Source organism: Rattus norvegicus, chromosome 15 (genome assembly GCF_021556685.1).
Source record: "Rattus norvegicus strain SHRSP/BbbUtx chromosome 15, alternate assembly SHRSP_T2T, whole genome shotgun sequence".
In the NCBI taxonomy this organism is placed as follows: Eukaryota; Metazoa; Chordata; class Mammalia; order Rodentia; family Muridae; genus Rattus; species Rattus norvegicus.
In genome coordinates, this window is record NC_141548.1 from 32,732,847 (window position 1) to 32,750,642 (window position 17,796).

Genomic DNA, 17,796 nt, shown 5'->3' on the forward strand with positions numbered 1-17,796 from the left:
GAGGACCCAGTGGTTCCCAACACCCACATCTGAAAACTCACAACCACCTATAAGTTCCAGTTTCTTGATCAGTATTTCTTCTGTCTCCTTCAGTTTCTGTATTGCTTCTTCAGGAATTAAACTCTTTTCAAGAGTCCGTATTGTATGAAGGAAAGGTATTAGCCACCAGTCACCGAGTATTCAGTGTATGCTAGGTCTTCCCAGAGCTGTTCATCTCTAAATGATTCTAATGAACGTGCTGGTGCCACTCAATGAATATGAAGTCAAACTCAAAGATCTAAATGTTTTTTGTCTGAAGTCATGTTGAGTAGATTAGTGATTGAAAGCTTTGTGCTGTGCATGGTGGCACACACCTATAAATACCAACACTTGGAAGGCTGCTACAGGAGGATAGCTGCAAGTTTGAGGCCAGCCTGAACTACACGAGTTGAGGTCAGCCGAGACCATATACAGCAAAATCCTTTCTCAAAAGAGAAAAAAAGGGGGCTGGGGATTTAGCTCAGTGGTAGAGCGCTTACCTAGGAAGCGCAAGGCCCTGGGTTCGGTCCCCAGCTCCGAAAAAAAAAGAACCAAAAAAAAAAAAAAAAAAAAAAAAAGAGAAAAAAAGGAGCAAGCAGACTCCAAAAGCCCACGTTCTTTTGCACCTTCTTAGTTTCATTTTAAGTCCCAGTTGATGACCACTGTCCCACTTGCTGTCTTAGATGTCAAAGGCCCTGCTCTACATGATCAAACTAAAGGAAGTTCAAGGGATGGGGTGCAGGGAAGACCACATGATCCTTGTTACACCCCCCACATCCCACAAACTCAGAATGGCCAGAATTGTTTTCGCTAAACTATTGTACTTGGGCTTCTGTTTCTTGAAGGCTCCTTCCCAGACTTACCTCAAGTGTAATACCGGGCCAATGGTAAGCCTTTTTGAACATGGCGTCCAGAGGCTACTCCTATGCTGCCTTGGTTTCTCGGGATCTTCTCTATCCTGATGCTCTCTGACTGAGTTGCATATTATATTGCCAACGACTTTCTCTAGACACACCCACGTCAGCAGATACAGCTTAAAGAAAATCATCTTTCGGGGTTGGGGATTTAGCTCAGTGGTAGAGTGCTTGCCTAGGAAGCACAAGGCCCTGGGTTTGGGTTTGGTCCCCAGCTCCGAACCAAAAAAAAAAAAAAAAAAAGAAAAGAAAAGAAAATCATCTTTCTTCTTCACTTTAGATCTCTTTTATTCAAACCACGTAAGCAACAAAATTTTAGAAAAGATTGGACGCAGCCTCCTGGAAACCAATTCCCTCAGGCCTGTGCTACAGGAGTTAACAATTACCAGATCACCTTCGGTTCACATCCATACTCAGTCCTGCTAGAGGCAGGCTGAGGCAAGGCTGAGGCAGGCTGAGACAGGCTGAGGCAAGGCAGTTGAACAAGGTTGGCCTCTGGCAACAGAGCGCCAGGCTTGGTCCAGGTTTTTGGGTCAGCCTCTCTCCTGGGCCTCTTCCTGCCTGGCATGTGCTGCTCCCATTCCCTTCTGGCCAGTACCTCCCAGGCAGCCCAGTGTCTCCTGGGGTCACAGCTCCTGAAGACTCTGCCAAGTCCACTCATTGCCATTTCTCCCCCCTCTGTCCCTCTGTTTGCCTGTCTTCCTCCGAGATTATCATCATTCTGAGAATGGCCTCGGCCATTCCAGGATATGGCTGTGACATCGTCAGTAGGCAATATTAAAGCCTCAGAGGGGCTATTGGCCTTCTTGCTCCTGCTCTCTTCCCATTCCTTAACTCCCTTCTCTCTCCACGAGCTCATGGCCAGCCTCTATTCCTCTATTTCCCCCCCACCCCTGCCTTTCTCTGCCTCTACTACTCTCTTAACTCCCCTCCCCACGCCCTAAATAAACTTCAGAGGGACGAAGCCTCACACTAGGGCTGGCTCACTCCTCCATTACTTACTTCTATGGAAAAAGGCCGACTGCAACCTACTCCCAAACAGTATTAGCTTTCGGTTCCTACAAGGAGATGTGCAGCGTTGTGGCGCCCATTATCTGACACAGTTGAAGGGAGACTTGGGATGGGTTCCAACGTAAGGGGACAACCTGATGCATTCTGATCTTTCGCACTCTAATCCGGACACTCCAGTTTACACGCTAGAAAAATGGGAACCGGCTGGAGGGATGGCTCAGCGGTTAAGAGCACTGCCTGCTCTTCCAGAGGTCCTGAGTTCAAATCCCGGCAACCACACGATGCTCACAGCCATCTGTAATGGGATCTGATGCCCTCTTCTGGTGTATCTGGGGACAGCTACAGTGTACTCATATGTAATAAATAAATAAATCTTTAAAAAAAAAAAGAAGGAAAGAAAAGAAAAATGGAAACAACCCATACTGTGATAAAACCCTGATGGTCACACGTGGACACTTTAATACATTACAAGTGCTCCTGACAAGGCTTCCTTGATTTCTTTTCAGTTTTACACTGTAATGAGGCTTATCTACAGGGCCGGACCTCAGAGTCCAGCTTGGGCTTTTGCAAATGTCTCTAATCCTTGAGTTAACATTTGAAGACTCATTCCATCCTGTATGTGAATGCAGGTAACGCCTGCAATAAAAAGAAGTCACATTTTATCCCGCTTTCAAGGCCCTGCTATACCCTCTCCACCCTATGCTTACTTTCTCTACCTCCTTCTAAGAACTTTCCCCCTCACCCCCTCAGTAGTGACTCAGTACCAAGTTTGCCAACATCTATGATATTCCGATTCTCATCATCAAAGAAGATCATCTGAGAAAAAGGAACTCCAGTCTTGTTGCGCAACCTGTGAAAAATAGGGCAGGCGTAACCCAGTTGTCAAGCTGACCTCTCTGGGAGTCCACTGGCTCCCACACCAGCTGTCTGCCTACCTCTCAAAGTGTGTCACTTTGCTGCCTGGGTAGATTTCCCGCTGAATAAAGTATTTGCCAAGGTCAAAGAGCTCCAGGAGTTGGTTGGCCCCTTCTATCTCACTTGTCCTAAAAAAAAAAAAAAAAAAAAAAAAAAAAAGGCAATATGTGTATTAGGGGAGTGCCAGAGATGCAGGCAAAGTTAGGTCTAAGGAATTAAGGGGACAACAACGCTGCCCATTGTACTAACCTTTAGTAATTTAAAGGTACAGAAAGCAAATGATAGAAAAGTAACGAAAGCCGGGCAATGGATAGTGCACGCCTTTAATCCTAGCACTTGGGAGGTAGAGGCAAGCGGATCTCTGTGAGTTCGAGGCCAGTCTGTCTGGCCTACAGGTCAAGTTCCAGGGCAGCCTGGGCTACACAGAGAGACCTTGTCTTGAAAAACAAACGGGGGTTGGGGATTTAGCTCAGTGGTAGAGCGCTTGTCTAGCAAGAGCAAGGCCCTGGGTTCGGTCCCCAGCTCCGGGAAAAAAAAAAAAGAAAAAGAAAAACAAACGAGGGGGGTGGAGGGAGGGAAGAAAGAGAGAGAGAGAGAGAGAGAGAGAGAGAGAGAGAGAGAGAGAGAGAGAGAGCGCAACAAAAATATTTGTACATCTGCACCTCCTTTTGGTACCCAGGGAGTTACATGCAATCTCTTTATGCATCTACTTGAGTCTGCAAAACTGTCACTTATCTCACCGTGAAGCAGCGGCGACTGGCACTCCAAGGCTCTGCAATCTTCCCAAGATCTCCGGCACCTCCGGGTACAATCGGATGTCCTGTCCCCGCCTATCTCGTACAGTTCCATCGCTGGAGAGGAAGGCACAACGCTCAGCTCTCGCAAGGTCCTTCCTGGTCCCATACCTCCCTATTTTCTCACCTGCTCTTGTGGAATGGGGGGTCTACGTGTGTATCAACCCAGAAAGGCCAGAGCGTGTAATCTGCAAGAGGAAGGAAGAAGAAGGTTCAGCCTGGAGGAGCGCAGACACGTACTTAGGTACTGCGGGGAGAGGAAAAGGGGTCTTCTAAAACCTCCCTGCCGTTCCTTACCCAGATCAAAAACCGCAAGCTTTGGCAGTCGCGTCATGATCCACCCACAGACTCAAACTTGGCGCTGAACGAACCCCAACTCTATGGTGGCCAAGTAGGCGGCGGGCGCGCCACAGAGAACCGGCGAAGCTCCGGTGACTAGAGCGTCGTCTCCGCATCCTCAGACAGCGCAAGAGCGCCTTCGGAGGCTCTGCGGGGAGAATACCTGCAGCGGGCGACCACACCTCTCTCCAAGGCACCGGCCACAAGTATTCCTCACACCGCCCAACTCACTTTTCACTAGAAAGGCCACAGAAGCGTTCTCTTTGCACCTCTATCTTGGAACTGAAACTTCCATCTCATCGGTTTATTACTCTGCACTCATCTTATCTCCACGTCAGCATCTTGACAGTATAAAAACCAGTTTTCAGCAACAGTATAAGCAGAATGTAGTGTTTGCGCCCCAATGTAATGTGTGCTTCAACCACAGCTACACAGGAAGTGTAGGCAGGGGAGGTTACTGATTCCTAGGAATTGAGAGCAGCATGGGTAACAAATGAAAATCTGGGTGTGAGGGAGTCTGTAAGGAGACTTTCTCCAAGCCACTGTGAAGGTCCAGGACTGCACTGGGAAGGTTATCTCTTCTCTTGGTTCATACCAACTTCAGTAACAGTATTGTAACAGATGTGTGTTCATACAAATTGATTTGTAGTGTTTGTCAATTTCTGAAACTATTCTTGCCAGATTCTCTCTCCCTTCCTCCCTCTCTCCTCACTATGAAGGCAAGGGTAACCTTTAATTTACTAGTATGTAGCTTAGACTGCTCTGGAATTCTTGATTCTCATGCCTCAGTCCCCCAAGTGCTGGAATTACAGGTGTGAACCACCACAGCTAGCAACCATGTCCAATTTCGAGTTACCAACAGAACCATTTAACATGGAGTCAGGAATAGGAACATCTGGCACTCACGAGCTGGTAAGAACTGACTGCAGCGTGTTGGAGAAGGCTTCCTAGTCTACTCATTCCTTTAGGGAATGAGGACCAAACACTATCTGAGCTTGTTTCTCAGGTGGAGTGCAAAAGCAGGCTACACTGGCATTTAGAACGTTGAAGAAATAATTCCTCTGGGCTCAGTGTGCCCATCTATGCAGGAGAGATGACAACACCCTCATTCAGAATCATTTGGGATAATGGAGTGATATGTTTTTCAATTGAAAAGCTATGCTAAAGCCAGGTGGTAGGTCATGCCTGTAATCCCACCTACTAGGTAGGCAAAGGCCAAGGGTGTGATGGCCTCCTGTAATCCCAACACTCAGGAGGCAGAGGCAGACAGATCTCTGAGTTTAAGGCCAGCCTGGTCTACATACTGAGTTCCAGGACAGCTATACCTATATAGACGCTGTCTCAAACAAAAAACCAGGAAGGAGTTCAGGGCCAGCCTGGGATACCTATCAAAAAACTGTTTCAAAATAAAGCATATTCCAGGCTGATGGCACATGCCTATAATCCCAGCAGACAGATCCACGTGAATCTGAGGCCAGTCTGTCTACATAGTGCTAGGCTAGCTGGGGCTATGAAGTTCCATACCCCCCCACCACCACCCATGCCCCTTCTCTTTTTCTTTTTATTTTCCAGAGCTGGGGACCGAACCCAGGGCCTTGCACTTGCTAGGCAAGCGCTCTACCACTGAGCTAAATCCCCAACCCCCCATGCCCCTTCTCAAAACAAACCCAAGAGCAGCATCCTCCCACTGTCCTACCTCTACTGGTTACCATTACAGCCACTCTGATTTTAGTCATTTGTGTCAAGAAGAAAGAGTCCAGAAGGCCAGGAAATATTTTATTGACAACCAAGGATATAGCCATAAGAGAGGGAAGCACACAGGACTGCAAACTAAAACCCAATGGCCAGCAAGGGCCATTTGGGCCAGGAACACTGCATCCTGGGGTCCTCACATTCTCCCACCAGTAGACACACAAGATTGGGCATCCAAGGAAGGGGGCAGTAGCTCTGGTGTCCCAGAGAGTGAGAGGATATGTGATGCCACATTATGAGCGGCAGGACAAGGAGGTAAAACAGAATCAAGTTTCTTCATTGCCCAAGACCACCACCTCCTCTAAGAGCCAACACCAGGTGGAGGACGGAACCACCTAGAATCTTGTAATCAGCTGCTGTCTTCTCATCATTCCTACAGAGAAGAAAAAGCATCAGAAATGCCATCTAACCTGGGCATTTGTAACCTGGGTTTGGTGAACCTCTGCTCTCAGAGAAACCGAAACTGTATGAGAAAAATATTCTTTCTTTTACTAACCTCTAAGGGTAATTAGTATTTAATTTTGAATACAGACATAGAGACCCACAGTGTTAACAATATGGTAACTTATGCAATAGGAATTAGGCTATCTTTATATTACATTATGACTCTTTGCAAGTATCTTGAAAATTTAAAAACAAAAAAGCAGTCATCAGACTAATCATTAGACCTTACAAGAAGATATTAATAAGGAGGGCTGGAAAGATGGCTCAGAATTAAAAGCTCAAACTGCTCCTCTGGCAGAGGACCGGAGTTCAGATCCCAGTACCCACTTCAGGAGGCTCACAATCTCAGTTAAATAAAGCTTCAGGGGCATCTGACAGCTCTGAAATGCGAGGGGCACCCACACTCAAGTGTACGTACCTACAAATACATACATAACTCAACATAATGAATTTAAAACTATATTAGTAAAGAAGCACATATATTACTATTCTACAAATTTGTTTTAATAGTTTGTTAACTGTTTTAATATCAGTTTATAATTCAATATAATTTATTCTATGTCCGGAATATTCTATGCCTTCTCTTATTCTGAGAAAACAACGTTAGCTTCACCCTGTACTCATGCTCACACGAGACGGCTATACCCCACTTCCCATCCAAGCTTACATTTGTTTGCCACTGTAGATGAGCCGCTGCTGTTGTGGGGGAATTCCTTCTTTTTCTTCCACACGCTCCTTGATTCGTTCCACCTTTGGAGAAACAAGTAGTCAGAGAGGCTGCTTAGAATTATACAAATACTAGCCTCAGCTAGCCTTTAGACCCAGCACTTGAGAGGTGGACATAGGCTGATCTCTGTGAGTTCAAGGCCAGCCTGAGTTCCAGGACAGACAGGGGTACACAGAGAAAAACTCTGTCTCAGAAAACCAAAATAAATAAACAAACAAACCAATGCTAAGAACTAAGGCTGTATTGACAACTTGAGGACAAAAGGACCAAGGTCATAAGCACACTGGAAGAAACACACAGAGAAAGGAGGAGTCATGCTGAGTATACATCACCTTGTCTGTGGGTTCGATGTCAATCTCAATCTCCTTTCCAGTCAGCGTCTAAAACAGACAAAGATGTCATAAATCCCACAGCTCGATACCAACGTGCCTTCTGTGGGGGACTTGGTCCAGTTGGTGGGACTGGGAAGGATTAGAGGTGTGGTCTTGTTGGAGGTGTGCCACTGGGGGAAGACTTTTGAGGTTTCGAAAGCCCCAGCCATCTTGTTGTTCTTTCTGCCTCATGCTTGTGGGGTGAGGTAAGCTCTTACCTTCTGCTCCAGCACCATGCCTGCCTGTCTGCTGCCATGCTCCCTGCCATGATAGTACTGGACTCACCCTCTGAAACTGCAAGCCTCAAATTAAATATGCTCTTTTATCACGGTGTCTTTTCACAAAAATAGAAAAGATGTATGTATGTATGTATGTATGTATGTATGTATGTATGTATGTATGTATGTATGTATGTATGTGAGACAGGGTTTCTCTGTGTGGCCCTGGCTGTCCTTCCTTTAATTCAGAGATTCCGACTACCTTTGCCTTCCGAGTGCTAGGATTAAAGGTGTGCACCACCACTGCCTGGCAAGACTTGCTCTAAGTGTAACATCTTATCTCGGTCTCTGGGGTTCTCTCTGCTGAGAGGTATATATTCTCAGCAACACTACCTTGAAGAATCAGAAGGCTTTTGGTGTACACCATGTCATCGGGCAGTTTGAGACAGCATTCTGTGATCCCCTTAATGCCACAATGCCACAAGCCATCTTCTTTACACACACACACACACACACACACACACACACACCCCAAGTCAGTGAAAATATCAGGAGTTCTTTGGATGAGACACAAGTGAACTAGGTAAAGCAAGCCTTACATAAGGACTTTATTCCAGTACACGAACCACATTTACATAATGCAAAGACTTCTCAAGGCACAAGAAATCACCAACTAGGTTCTTTTTGAAATGCTAGAGTTGAGCACTATATTCTTTCCTATGTGTGCCAGAATTCTATTAAATCCTAAACTACAACTCACATTACTTGATTTCCACAGGCTAAACCTAGATAACCAAAGGTATCTGTGTGCAAACTATACATCTGTGATTCATGAGCTCTCCTCCACCCATCATCCTTTGTATTGCTTTCACTACGCAGCCTGGCCTGGCCTGGCACTCACCATGTATTCCAGGCTGCCCTTGTAATTTTCCTGTCCCAGTCCCCTAACTGCTGTGATTTCAGGTGTGTGCCCTATGGCTTTTGTATTTGCTCTTACAGATAGGTCTGAAGGGCTGCAGTAATCCTGAACACACACAAACACCACACTTGGCCTACTTTAGGCAGTTTTTTTTTTTTTTTTTTTTTAAAGATTTATTCATTTATTATATATAAGTACACTGTAGCTGTCTTCAGATACACCAGAAGAGGGCATCAGATCTCTTTACAGATGGTTGTGAGCCACCATGTGGTTGCTGGGAATTGAACTCAGGACTGGAAGAGCAGTTGGTGCTCTTAACCACTGAGCCATCTCTCCAGCCCAACTTTAGGCAGTTTTTGTTGTTTTTTTTTTTTTTTTCTATTTTCCTCAATACTCTCCCTTCAAACTTCAGGATCTTTAATAGATGATTTCCCTAAGATGATTCAATGAGTGGAGGCTGCCATACCCAATCACTTCTGTTCAACTCATGGGTCCCACAGTCAGAGACAACTCCAATTTCTGCAGGGCTATCTTCTGACCTTCACACGCCCACACAAACTTGCACTTAAATATATATACAATGCATAAATGTAATTAAAAAAATTCTGCTTTATCTGGTCCAGGTAATGTCATTAGCACTTTCAACACCAATACCACCTATTTATTTATTTACTGTCTTGTTTTGTTTTATTTTATTCTGAAACAAGGTCTTACTATGTAGCTCAGGCCAGCCTCAAATTTGAGATCCACCCGTCTCCACCCTCCAAGTGTTATGATAATAGATGCATTTTAGGACAGCTGATTTTATTCTTAAACCTTTATTTTTGCTTCACTTGTGTAGGTGTTATATCTGAATGTTTGTGCACCACATGTACTCAGTGTCTGTGGAGGCCTGAGGGTATCAGATCCCCCCGGAACTGGTATTAATGATTATGAGCTAAGAATCAGAACCTAGGTCTTTTAAAAGAGCAATCTATTAGCCCAGCACTCCCAGGTACTGAGGTTAAGAAATTTGAGGCCAGCCTGGAACACATAGTAAGATCCTATCTCAAAAACACAAAAGTAGGGCTGAAGATGTAGCTCAGTGGGTAGAGCGCTTGCTTACCATGCATGACGCCCTGGGCTCCATAACATAAATTGCATAAGCTGGGTGTACAGTGCACACCTGGAATCCCAGCACTTGGGAGGTAGAGACAGGAAGATAACAAGTTCAAGATCATCCTCAGCTACATATAGGTCGAGGCTAAGCTGAGATGAGATCTTATCTTAATAATAAAATAAAAAATAAATTTCTCACATGACAAAGAGAGGTTTGCAATTCTGTGTTGTCCATAAATCATCTTGCTTTATTTATTTTAGTACTTCAAATGCAAAGCCTTTTCAATTACAGAATTTCATGTCTAGGTCATTAACTCAGAAAAAGTTAATGGGGACTGGAGAGGTGGCTCAGTGGTTAAGAGCACTGGCTACTCTTCCAGAGGTCCTGAGTTCAAATGCCAGCAACCAGATGGTGGCTCAGAACCATCTGTAATGAGTTCTGATGCCCTCCTCTGGTGTGTCTGAAGTCAGCTACAGTGTACTTATATAGAATAAATAAGTTAATTTTTAAAAAGTTAATGGAGGGCTGGAGAGATGGCTCAGTGGTTAAGAGCACTGATTGCTCTTCCAGAGGTCCTGAGTTCAAATCCCAGCAACCATATGGTGGCTCACAACCATCCGTAATGGGATCTGATGTCCCTTTCTGGTGTGTCTGAAGACAGCTACAGTTTATTCATATACAAAATAAATAAATCTTTAAAAAGTTAATGGAACCCATGTAAAGGTGCAAAGAGATCCAACCCTGCAAAGCTGTCCTCGGACCTTTACACATCCCTGTGGCATGTGCAGCCACACATACCCCTCCCCTACAAAATAAAAAGTAAAATACAGATTATTTTATGTACCAGTATATGTAGTGACAATTCTGTTACACTTCTTTAGTTTTGTTTTGTTTTGTTTTTTTTCGTTTTTTTTTTTGGAGCTGGGGACTGAACCCAGGGCCTTGCACTTGCTAGGCAAACGCTCTACCACTGAGCTAGATCCCCAGCCCCTTCTTTAGTTTACGTACCTGTGTGTGGGTACACTTGTTACATGGCACACACATGGAAGTAAGAGGACAATTGGTAGGTGTCAGTTCTCTCCTTCCATGTGGATCCTGGGGACTGAACTCTAGGCAAGAACTTACCCACTGGGCCATCTCACCAGACCACAGTTGCCATTATTTAAAGAGTGTATAATTATGTATCGATATCTGGGTGCTCACGTACGTACATACAGAAGAAAAATAAAGAACTCACAGCAGTGAGTCTTGCTAAGACGTGGGAGTGGATGAAGGGGAGACGCAGTGGACTCTGTGGTTTTGTTTTACACCAGGACTCACTTTGTAGCCCTGACTAGCGAAGCTCACTGAGCAGGCTGCCCTTATAGAGACCTGCCAGCCTATTTCCAGAGTTCTGAACCACCAGCTGGGCTTTGTGGACTTATTTTAAGTAAAAGGCCTTTTTCCTGTTTTTGAGACATGGCCTTGCTGTGCTACCCAGACTGATCTTAAAACACTTCTGGGCTTGGATGATTGATTCTCTTGCTTCAGCTTCCCGAGGAGGATCTCAGTCTGTGGGTTCAAGCCCACCTTATAGGCTCTTATTTCTCTTTTCCTCTTCCCTCTCCTCCTGCTCTTCCCCTGCACATCAGGTGACAGCTCCATTGGGCTATATTTGTAGACTTCTTTTGCACCCCTAAAAATTATTTATCTTAAGCAGGGGTCACTACGCTGGGCCCCTAAAGATTGATTTGTTTTTTGAGACAGGGTCTCAATATGTGGCCCTCTAACCTCAGACTCCTGCTTCTGCCTTCTGAGTGTGGGAAAACTATTTTGATGTGTATGTGTGCTTTGCCTCAATGTATGCAATATGCCTAGTGCATGCCTGGTGCCTGTGGGGGCCAGAAAAGGGTACCAGATCCCTTGGAACTTGGGTTATGGATGTTGTGAGCTGCCACATGGGTGCTAGGAACCAGATTGCAAATCCTTTTAACCACCAAGCCATCTCGACAGCTCAGTGTTTTGGAGGTTCTAAGTTGTGTAGGTTGGCCTTGAACCCATACTATGCCTGAACTTAGGCTCCTCCTGCCTCAGTCTTCTGAGGAGTTAGGGTTACAGACCTGCACTACCAGACTCAGCTACCCTGCTCACTTTTTTTTTTTTTTTTTTTTTTTTGGTTTTTTTTTTTTTTTTTTTTTTTCCGGAGCTGGGGACCGAACCCAGGGCCTTGCGCTTCCTAGGCAAGCGCTCTACCACTGAGCTAAATCCCCAACCCCCCTGCTCACTTTTAAACTTTAAATTAATTAAACTTCACTATCATTAAGCTTTCCATCCCACAGTTTCACTGATCACATTACGTACACACTATCTGCTACTATTTTGGAAACGACTCGAACATTTTCACTGCTCTATGAAGCAACAGAATTAGAGTGAGTTCACCTTAGAGCTTCCAGTGAGAACATTGATGTAACACATGAAGAATAGCCTGGGATCTAACTACCAACTGATAAGAAATAAGAAGAAAGTGAAGTATATTTCCAAAAAAACCAAAACCACCCCACGAGAGCCAAATGAATGCTAAGTCATTTGGTGATATTAAGAAGTCATTAAACTTGTAAAAAAAAAAAAAAAAGAAGTCATTAAACTGTTGTTTTTTGAGATAGGACCTGGAACTCTCTATGTAGATCAGGCTAGCCTTGAACTCAGGAGAAAAAGGCATGTGCTACCCTGCCCAGCAGTTATCTAATTTTTTTCTGTGTGGCAATTCTTTTATAAATATATGCTATGCTTTCTGGGCTTTGTGTCAAAGAATCAGGACAGGGGAGTTTTACATGTAACAATTTCTGAGAGACGACAGTTTGAAATGATATGTGTCTACGGATGAGTAATGAAGGATTTTGCTTTTTGTTTTCAGACGTATCCCAGGCTGTGCTATGTAGCCGAGGATGACCTGAACTTCTTCTTCTTCTTCTTTTTTTTTTTTTTTAGTTTAAGGATAATTTTACTGAAGTTTAAAGGAAAAGCCCCAGGGCAGGCAAACTGTAGCCTCAGCAGCTGTGTGCAGGAGGGCAGAAAAGGGAGAAAACTGTGCTGTTTGTTTGTGGACAGCCACACAGCACAAGGAACAGTGGGTAGATCCAGACAGAGACAATGAGAGAAAAAGCCAAGAGGTCCAGGAAAGCGTGGTCACAATCTGAAAGAAACTGAAAAGAATAAAGAAGAAAAGCCATACTTTTCTGAGTCCCCAGTGACTCAGGGTTTGGTCTCTAAGATAGTCAACCTTGAATTGATTTTCCTTGCCTTTACCCCTCGCCCAGCATGCGCACCTCTCACGCACACAAATGATAGGACTACAGACATGAGGTACCATATTGGTTTGGTTTTCTGTACAGGTTAAATTGTCAACGATGAAAATTATTTTTTTTTCTTTTCTTTTTTTCGGAGCTGGGGACCGAACCCAGGGCCTTGCGCTTGCTAGGCAAGTGCTCTACCACTGAGCTAAATCCCCAACCCCAATGAAAATTATTTTTAACATAATTAAATTCACACACATATGAAGTGGAAATTTCTAGTTTCACTGGAAAGTTAGTTACATCAAATGCTTTCCTGGACCACACAGGTGAAAGGCTAAAGCGAGCACGTGGAACACTGTTACTCAGAAGCAAGCACAGGGAAAAATGTCGCCTGATGATGCTGAATAAATGTGACCCCACAGGCAGCACTGAGCCGTGATGTGGTTTGCTCTACCTAGCAACACACATGCACTGGGTCACCTTACACAGTAGTGTTGTTGAGCTCAACTTGTGGTAACACCGCCATTGTGAGAAACTCGCCCAAGAACTGCTCGTGAGGTTCCTGTGGCAGCTTACTGCTTCTGCGGCCTCGCCTCAGGTGAGGCTGGTGAGCCTGGCAATTTCTTCAGGACTGAGCTACAGTTGCTGGTTCATGCCTGGTGTCTGAGTACTGAAAGGACTGGACTATAACTGCCATTTCATGCCTGGTGTGCAGCTGCTGAATTGTATTTGGTGTTTGCTACAGAACTAAAGTGCTACCAGAGAAGATCGAGCTCGCCCCAAAGAACTATTACAGAACAGGTCCACTTCCCTGTGTCCTAATAGCTTTTCTCTTCCACTACCTCTGCTGGGTGGTGGGCTAGAGGAGAGGCTGAGCCCTTATTAAAAGTAAGTTGTAAAAACTTTATGCCTACACACATATTTTGAAGTAGAGACTCATGACTGGCCTGGTGTGAGCAGCCATGACAGGCCTTTCCCTGGACGCTGGGAATCTGATCGAAAACTCTCATGCTTACAGACCTCACTGAGCTGTCTCCCAAGCCTAAAAGGTATTGCTTGTTCATTTTGGTTTTTTCTTCTTTTTTTTTTTTCTTTTCTTTTTTTTTTTTTTTTTTTGGAGCTGGGGACCGAACCCAGGGCCTTGCGCTTACTAGGCAAGCACTCTACCACTGAGCTAAATCCCCAACCCTCATTTTGGTTTTTTGACACAGGATTTGTCTGTATAAAATTCCTGGCTGTCCTGGAACTCAGAGATTTGCTGGCCTCTACCTCCTGAGTACTGGGGTTAAAGGTGTGCGTTACCACATCTGTTTCCAAAAAATATCCCTGATACAAAGTTATCACACTGTGGGAATGAAAGATCTATACACTGTAGACTGGAGGGTTGTTTTTTGTTTTTTTCCGGGGCTGGGGACCGAACCCAGGACCTTGCCCTTCCTAAGCAAGCGCTCTACCACTGAGCCAAATCCCCAACCCCTGTTTTTGTTTTTGTTTTGAGAGAAGTTCTCACTATGTGATCAAGGCAACGGAATGCTACTGCATTCCAGCTACTGCAGGGTGGGGAGGCAAACTGGTTGACTCTGGAAAACAATTTGACAGTTTTTTTTTTTTTTTTTTTTTGGTTCTTTGTTTTGGAGCTGGGGACCGAACCCAGGGCCTTGCGCTTCCTAGGCAAGCGCTCTACCACTGAGCTAAATCCCCAACCCTTGACAGTTCTTTTAAAGTTATATATAACATCTACATGACCTAGCAATTCCACTCCAAGATGTTTACTACAAGGAGGAGGAGGAGGAGGAAGAGGAAGAGGAGGAGGAGGGGGAGGAAGAGGAAGAGGAAGAGGAAGAGGAAGAGGAAGAGGAAGAGGAGGGGGCTGGAGATGGTTCAGTGGCTAAGAGCACTGACTGCTCTTCCGGAGGTCCCGAGTTCAATTCCCAGCAACCACATGGTGGCTCACAACCATCTGTAATGGGAGCTGATGCCCTCTTCTGGTGTGTCTGAGGACAGTGATAGTGTACTCACTGTAACATTATGATTCATAACAAGTGAAATTACAGCTATGAAATAGCAACAACAAGTTTTATGGGTGGGAGGGGCTCAGCAGACCATGGGGAACTATGTTAAAGGCTCACAGCAACACAAAGGTTTAGAACCACGGCATCAGAGGAGGTGTGGCAGTATGAACACGTGGAGGCATCGCACAGAAAGTTAATGACACCCCGGATCTGAAGAGGAATAGGAAGAAAAAGTAAGGCAGAAATTGGTTTCATACAAAAAGTATGGAGCTATAAAAAAAGAAAGAGAAATGACTCGAGAATTGTGTTCCAGGGCTGGAGAGATGGTTCAGAGGTTAAGAGCACAGGCTTCCCTTAAAGAGGTCCTGAGTTCAGTTCTAAGCAACCACATGGTGGCTCACAACCATCTGTAATGGGATCTGGCACCCCCTTCTCCTCTGTAGGCATATATACAGGCAGAATGCTGTGTACGTAACAAATAAAATAAACCTTTAAAAAATAAGAATTGTGGGGCTGGGGATTTAGCTCAGTGGTAGAGCGCTTACCTAGGAAGCGCAAGGCCCTGGGTTCGGTCCCCAGCTCCGAAAAAAAGAACCAAAAAAAAAAAAAAAAAAAAAAATAAGAATTGTGTTCCGGATACCTGGCAGGCTAGCAGGATTAACCCATGATCAAGGTAATGGGAAGGTGACTTATGATAGAATATCCTACATTTTGAGGACCACATTCCATTCAGAAACGGTCTAGGCTAGTAGCTAGCATACACAATGCCTTACCCCATTCCAAACAAAACAAAACTAGGAAGGACTTAATTGGAGAGGGGGAGGGGGAGGGGAAGGGGATGGGGAGGGGGAGAAGGAGAGGAAGAGGGAGAGAGGAGAGATCAACAATATAGCAAAACAGCTGAAAAATGAATAATCTCCAAAGAGCACTCGTGTGCGCGCGCGCGTGTGTGTGTATGTGTGTGTGTGAAAGACATGGACAGCGGTATCAATATTAGACAGAGTAGGGATAAAGAGATGCCCAGTGGTTAAGAGCCACTTTTAACGGAGCTGGACTGGGTTCCCAAAACTCAGATGGTGGCTCACATGGTAGCAACTCCAGTTCCAGGGAATCTAGCGGTCTCCTTGGGCACCAGGCACACAGGTACAAAGACATACATGCACAGAAAGCATCCATATACATACATATAATAAAAATTTGATTTAAAAAAATAGGCATCGGTCCCCAGCTCCAAAAAAAAAAGAAAAAAAAAATAGGCAGGTATTGAAGAACTGGAGAGTGGCAAATACTAAAATGATGCCTGCCTGTAATCCTAGCCTCTGGAGGTTCACACGCAGGGTTGTGAACTGTGGATCAACACACATGGGGAGTTGGGGGGCACTACCATCGGCTTGTCTTAGCAATCAGAGGGCTAACTCAGGTGCATCTCCACAAACTTGAGAGCAGCCTAGGTTATAGAGGTTGGTTCAAAAACCCAAGTAATCCTCCTTCTCCACCCCCCCCACCTCCCCACCCCAGCCTCCACTCCCACCCCCAACACCCCCATCATAGATCCACTGAACAGGGAGGGACTACCATTCTTGTGATCCATTAAGTCTGGGTTCATTAACCCAGAACACAGTGTTGCAATCATTAAAAACAATGAATAAAATGGTGTTTAAGACTCAAAGACCAGGGTTGGGGATTTAGCTCAGTGGTAGAGCGCTAGCCTAGCAAGCGCAAGGCCCTGGGTTCGGTCCCCAGCTCCGAAAAAAAGAAAAGAAAAAAAAAAAAAAAAAAAAAAGACTCAAAGACCTATGGCTAACTCACAGATTACCCATATCTGAAAAACAGCAATCATCAACCTGTGCTCTGGCTTCAATCTTTAAGGTTTCCTGGAAGGACTGGAGGAAAAAAGGCTAGCAGCTGATGTATCCAGTAACTAAAGACAGACTTTGAAAAGGTCAAATTAATGCCAGGCCTCCTCATTATCAGTTTTGTGTGTCTGTCTAAATGTACAAAGGTAAAAACAGCAGAATTGCCTGATAAGAGTTTAAAACTTAAGAACCAAAGGCGCTGAAGAAGACAGAGTACCAGAACCAACGCAACGATACGTAGCCTGAATTGGTCAAAGAAGTGAGGGTAGTTCTTAATGTCCAATTTCGAAAGGAAGGTGCCAAGTGGTCACACTCCTAGCTTAGCTAGTGAAAGACGGGTGAGACGCTAACCTTGGCCCATAGTCTAACTACTGAAAGGCTCTCACTTTCATCAGACTAATGCTTCAGTGCTGTGCTTTGCGGGCAGCCTATGTTAGGGCCTGAGGGAAGTATACCATCTAGTCAGGAAGAATAGGGGACAAAACTTTCCCCAAAAATTCTGGAGTGAGGAGCTAAGCTGCTGCCAGGCCTTCTCTATGACTGCAAGGGCTTGAATACAGTGAGGCCAGGACAAACGCTGCCTCCTTCTAGTAGGTCAGAACACAGACCTGGCAAGGAAGTCGGAGAGGCAAACACCCTAGGTCTTCAGGCTGGACCAGCCTCCAGAGCTCAAAACCTCCCGGGGTCCCCCTAGATCCCATCAAGCCTCGCGCAGGGCCCCGAGGGTGTCAGCTCTCCAAGTTCAGCAGAGGCATGGTTTTCCTTCCCGCCTCTCCCCTAAGGCGCAGGGGCCAACCTAGCACTACAGAGTCTTGGAAAGTCTGGAAACACTCTCACCTTCACTTTAATTAGCATCTTCCTCCCAGGTTGGGGTTACAGGCGGCTAGAGTGCTGCTTCTCCCGCTGTGGTCGCTACTGCCGCTGCCGCTTCCCAGCACTCCACGGCGAGGAACACTTCTGCTTCCGGGTCACTCTCCGGACCCACCCGCTCCTCTTTCCAGCCGGTTCCCGAAACGCTCAGGAGTGCCCTCGGATTTTGTGTCAGTTGGGTTGTAAAGAGAAAGGAAAACCGATTTAGGAAGAGCCAGACGACACCTGAGACCCCGCACGTGTCCAGCGAACTGGTGTTAGCGGA

General features: G+C 45.3%; 2 protein-coding genes across 3 annotated transcripts; both read right to left on the reverse strand.

The window, feature by feature from the left end:
• Window positions 1–1,195: 1,195 nt before the first annotated feature.
• On the reverse strand, window positions 1,196–4,067 carry Mdp1 (magnesium-dependent phosphatase 1). 2 transcript variants are annotated; one of them, NM_001106039.2, is made up of 6 exons: window positions 3,950–4,067; window positions 3,780–3,840; window positions 3,599–3,709; window positions 2,879–2,986; window positions 2,708–2,793; window positions 1,196–2,579 (listed from the first exon to the last, which is right to left on the reverse strand). In NM_001106039.2, exons 1-6 carry the CDS (start codon window positions 3,984–3,986, stop codon window positions 2,488–2,490), a joined length of 495 nt encoding a protein of 164 aa, NP_001099509.1. In that variant the 5' UTR covers window positions 3,987–4,067; the 3' UTR covers window positions 1,196–2,487. The 2 variants fall into 2 exon arrangements, with proteins under 2 accessions (NP_001099509.1, NP_001388557.1); NM_001401628.1 differs by having other exon boundaries at window positions 2,686–2,793.
• A 1,687-nt stretch (window positions 4,068–5,754) lies between these two features.
• On the reverse strand, window positions 5,755–17,775 carry Nedd8 (NEDD8 ubiquitin like modifier). The gene is made up of 4 exons (NM_138878.2): window positions 17,499–17,775; window positions 7,247–7,294; window positions 6,855–6,937; window positions 5,755–6,116 (listed from the first exon to the last, which is right to left on the reverse strand). Exons 1-4 carry the CDS (start codon window positions 17,514–17,516, stop codon window positions 6,020–6,022), a joined length of 246 nt encoding a protein of 81 aa, NP_620233.1. The 5' UTR covers window positions 17,517–17,775; the 3' UTR covers window positions 5,755–6,019.
• Between the last annotated feature and the right edge of the window lie 21 nt (window positions 17,776–17,796).

Coding starts and splice junctions, on each gene's coding strand:
- Mdp1 (NM_001401628.1), bottom strand. CDS start 3,986: ATGACGCGACTGCCAAAGCTTGCGGTTTTTGATCTGG. Junction 3,841..3,949: donor GCTTGCGGTTTTTGATCTGG/GTAAGGAACGGC, acceptor TTCCTCTTGCAG/ATTACACGCTCTGGCCTTTC. Junction 2,987..3,598: donor CCAGTCGCCGCTGCTTCACG/GTGAGATAAGTG, acceptor TTTTTTTTTTAG/GACAAGTGAGATAGAAGGGG.
- Nedd8 (NM_138878.2), bottom strand. Junction 6,938..7,246: donor ACATCGAACCCACAGACAAG/GTGATGTATACT, acceptor GTTTCTCCAAAG/GTGGAACGAATCAAGGAGCG. Junction 6,117..6,854: donor ATCTACAGTGGCAAACAAAT/GTAAGCTTGGAT, acceptor TCTTCTCTGTAG/GAATGATGAGAAGACAGCAG.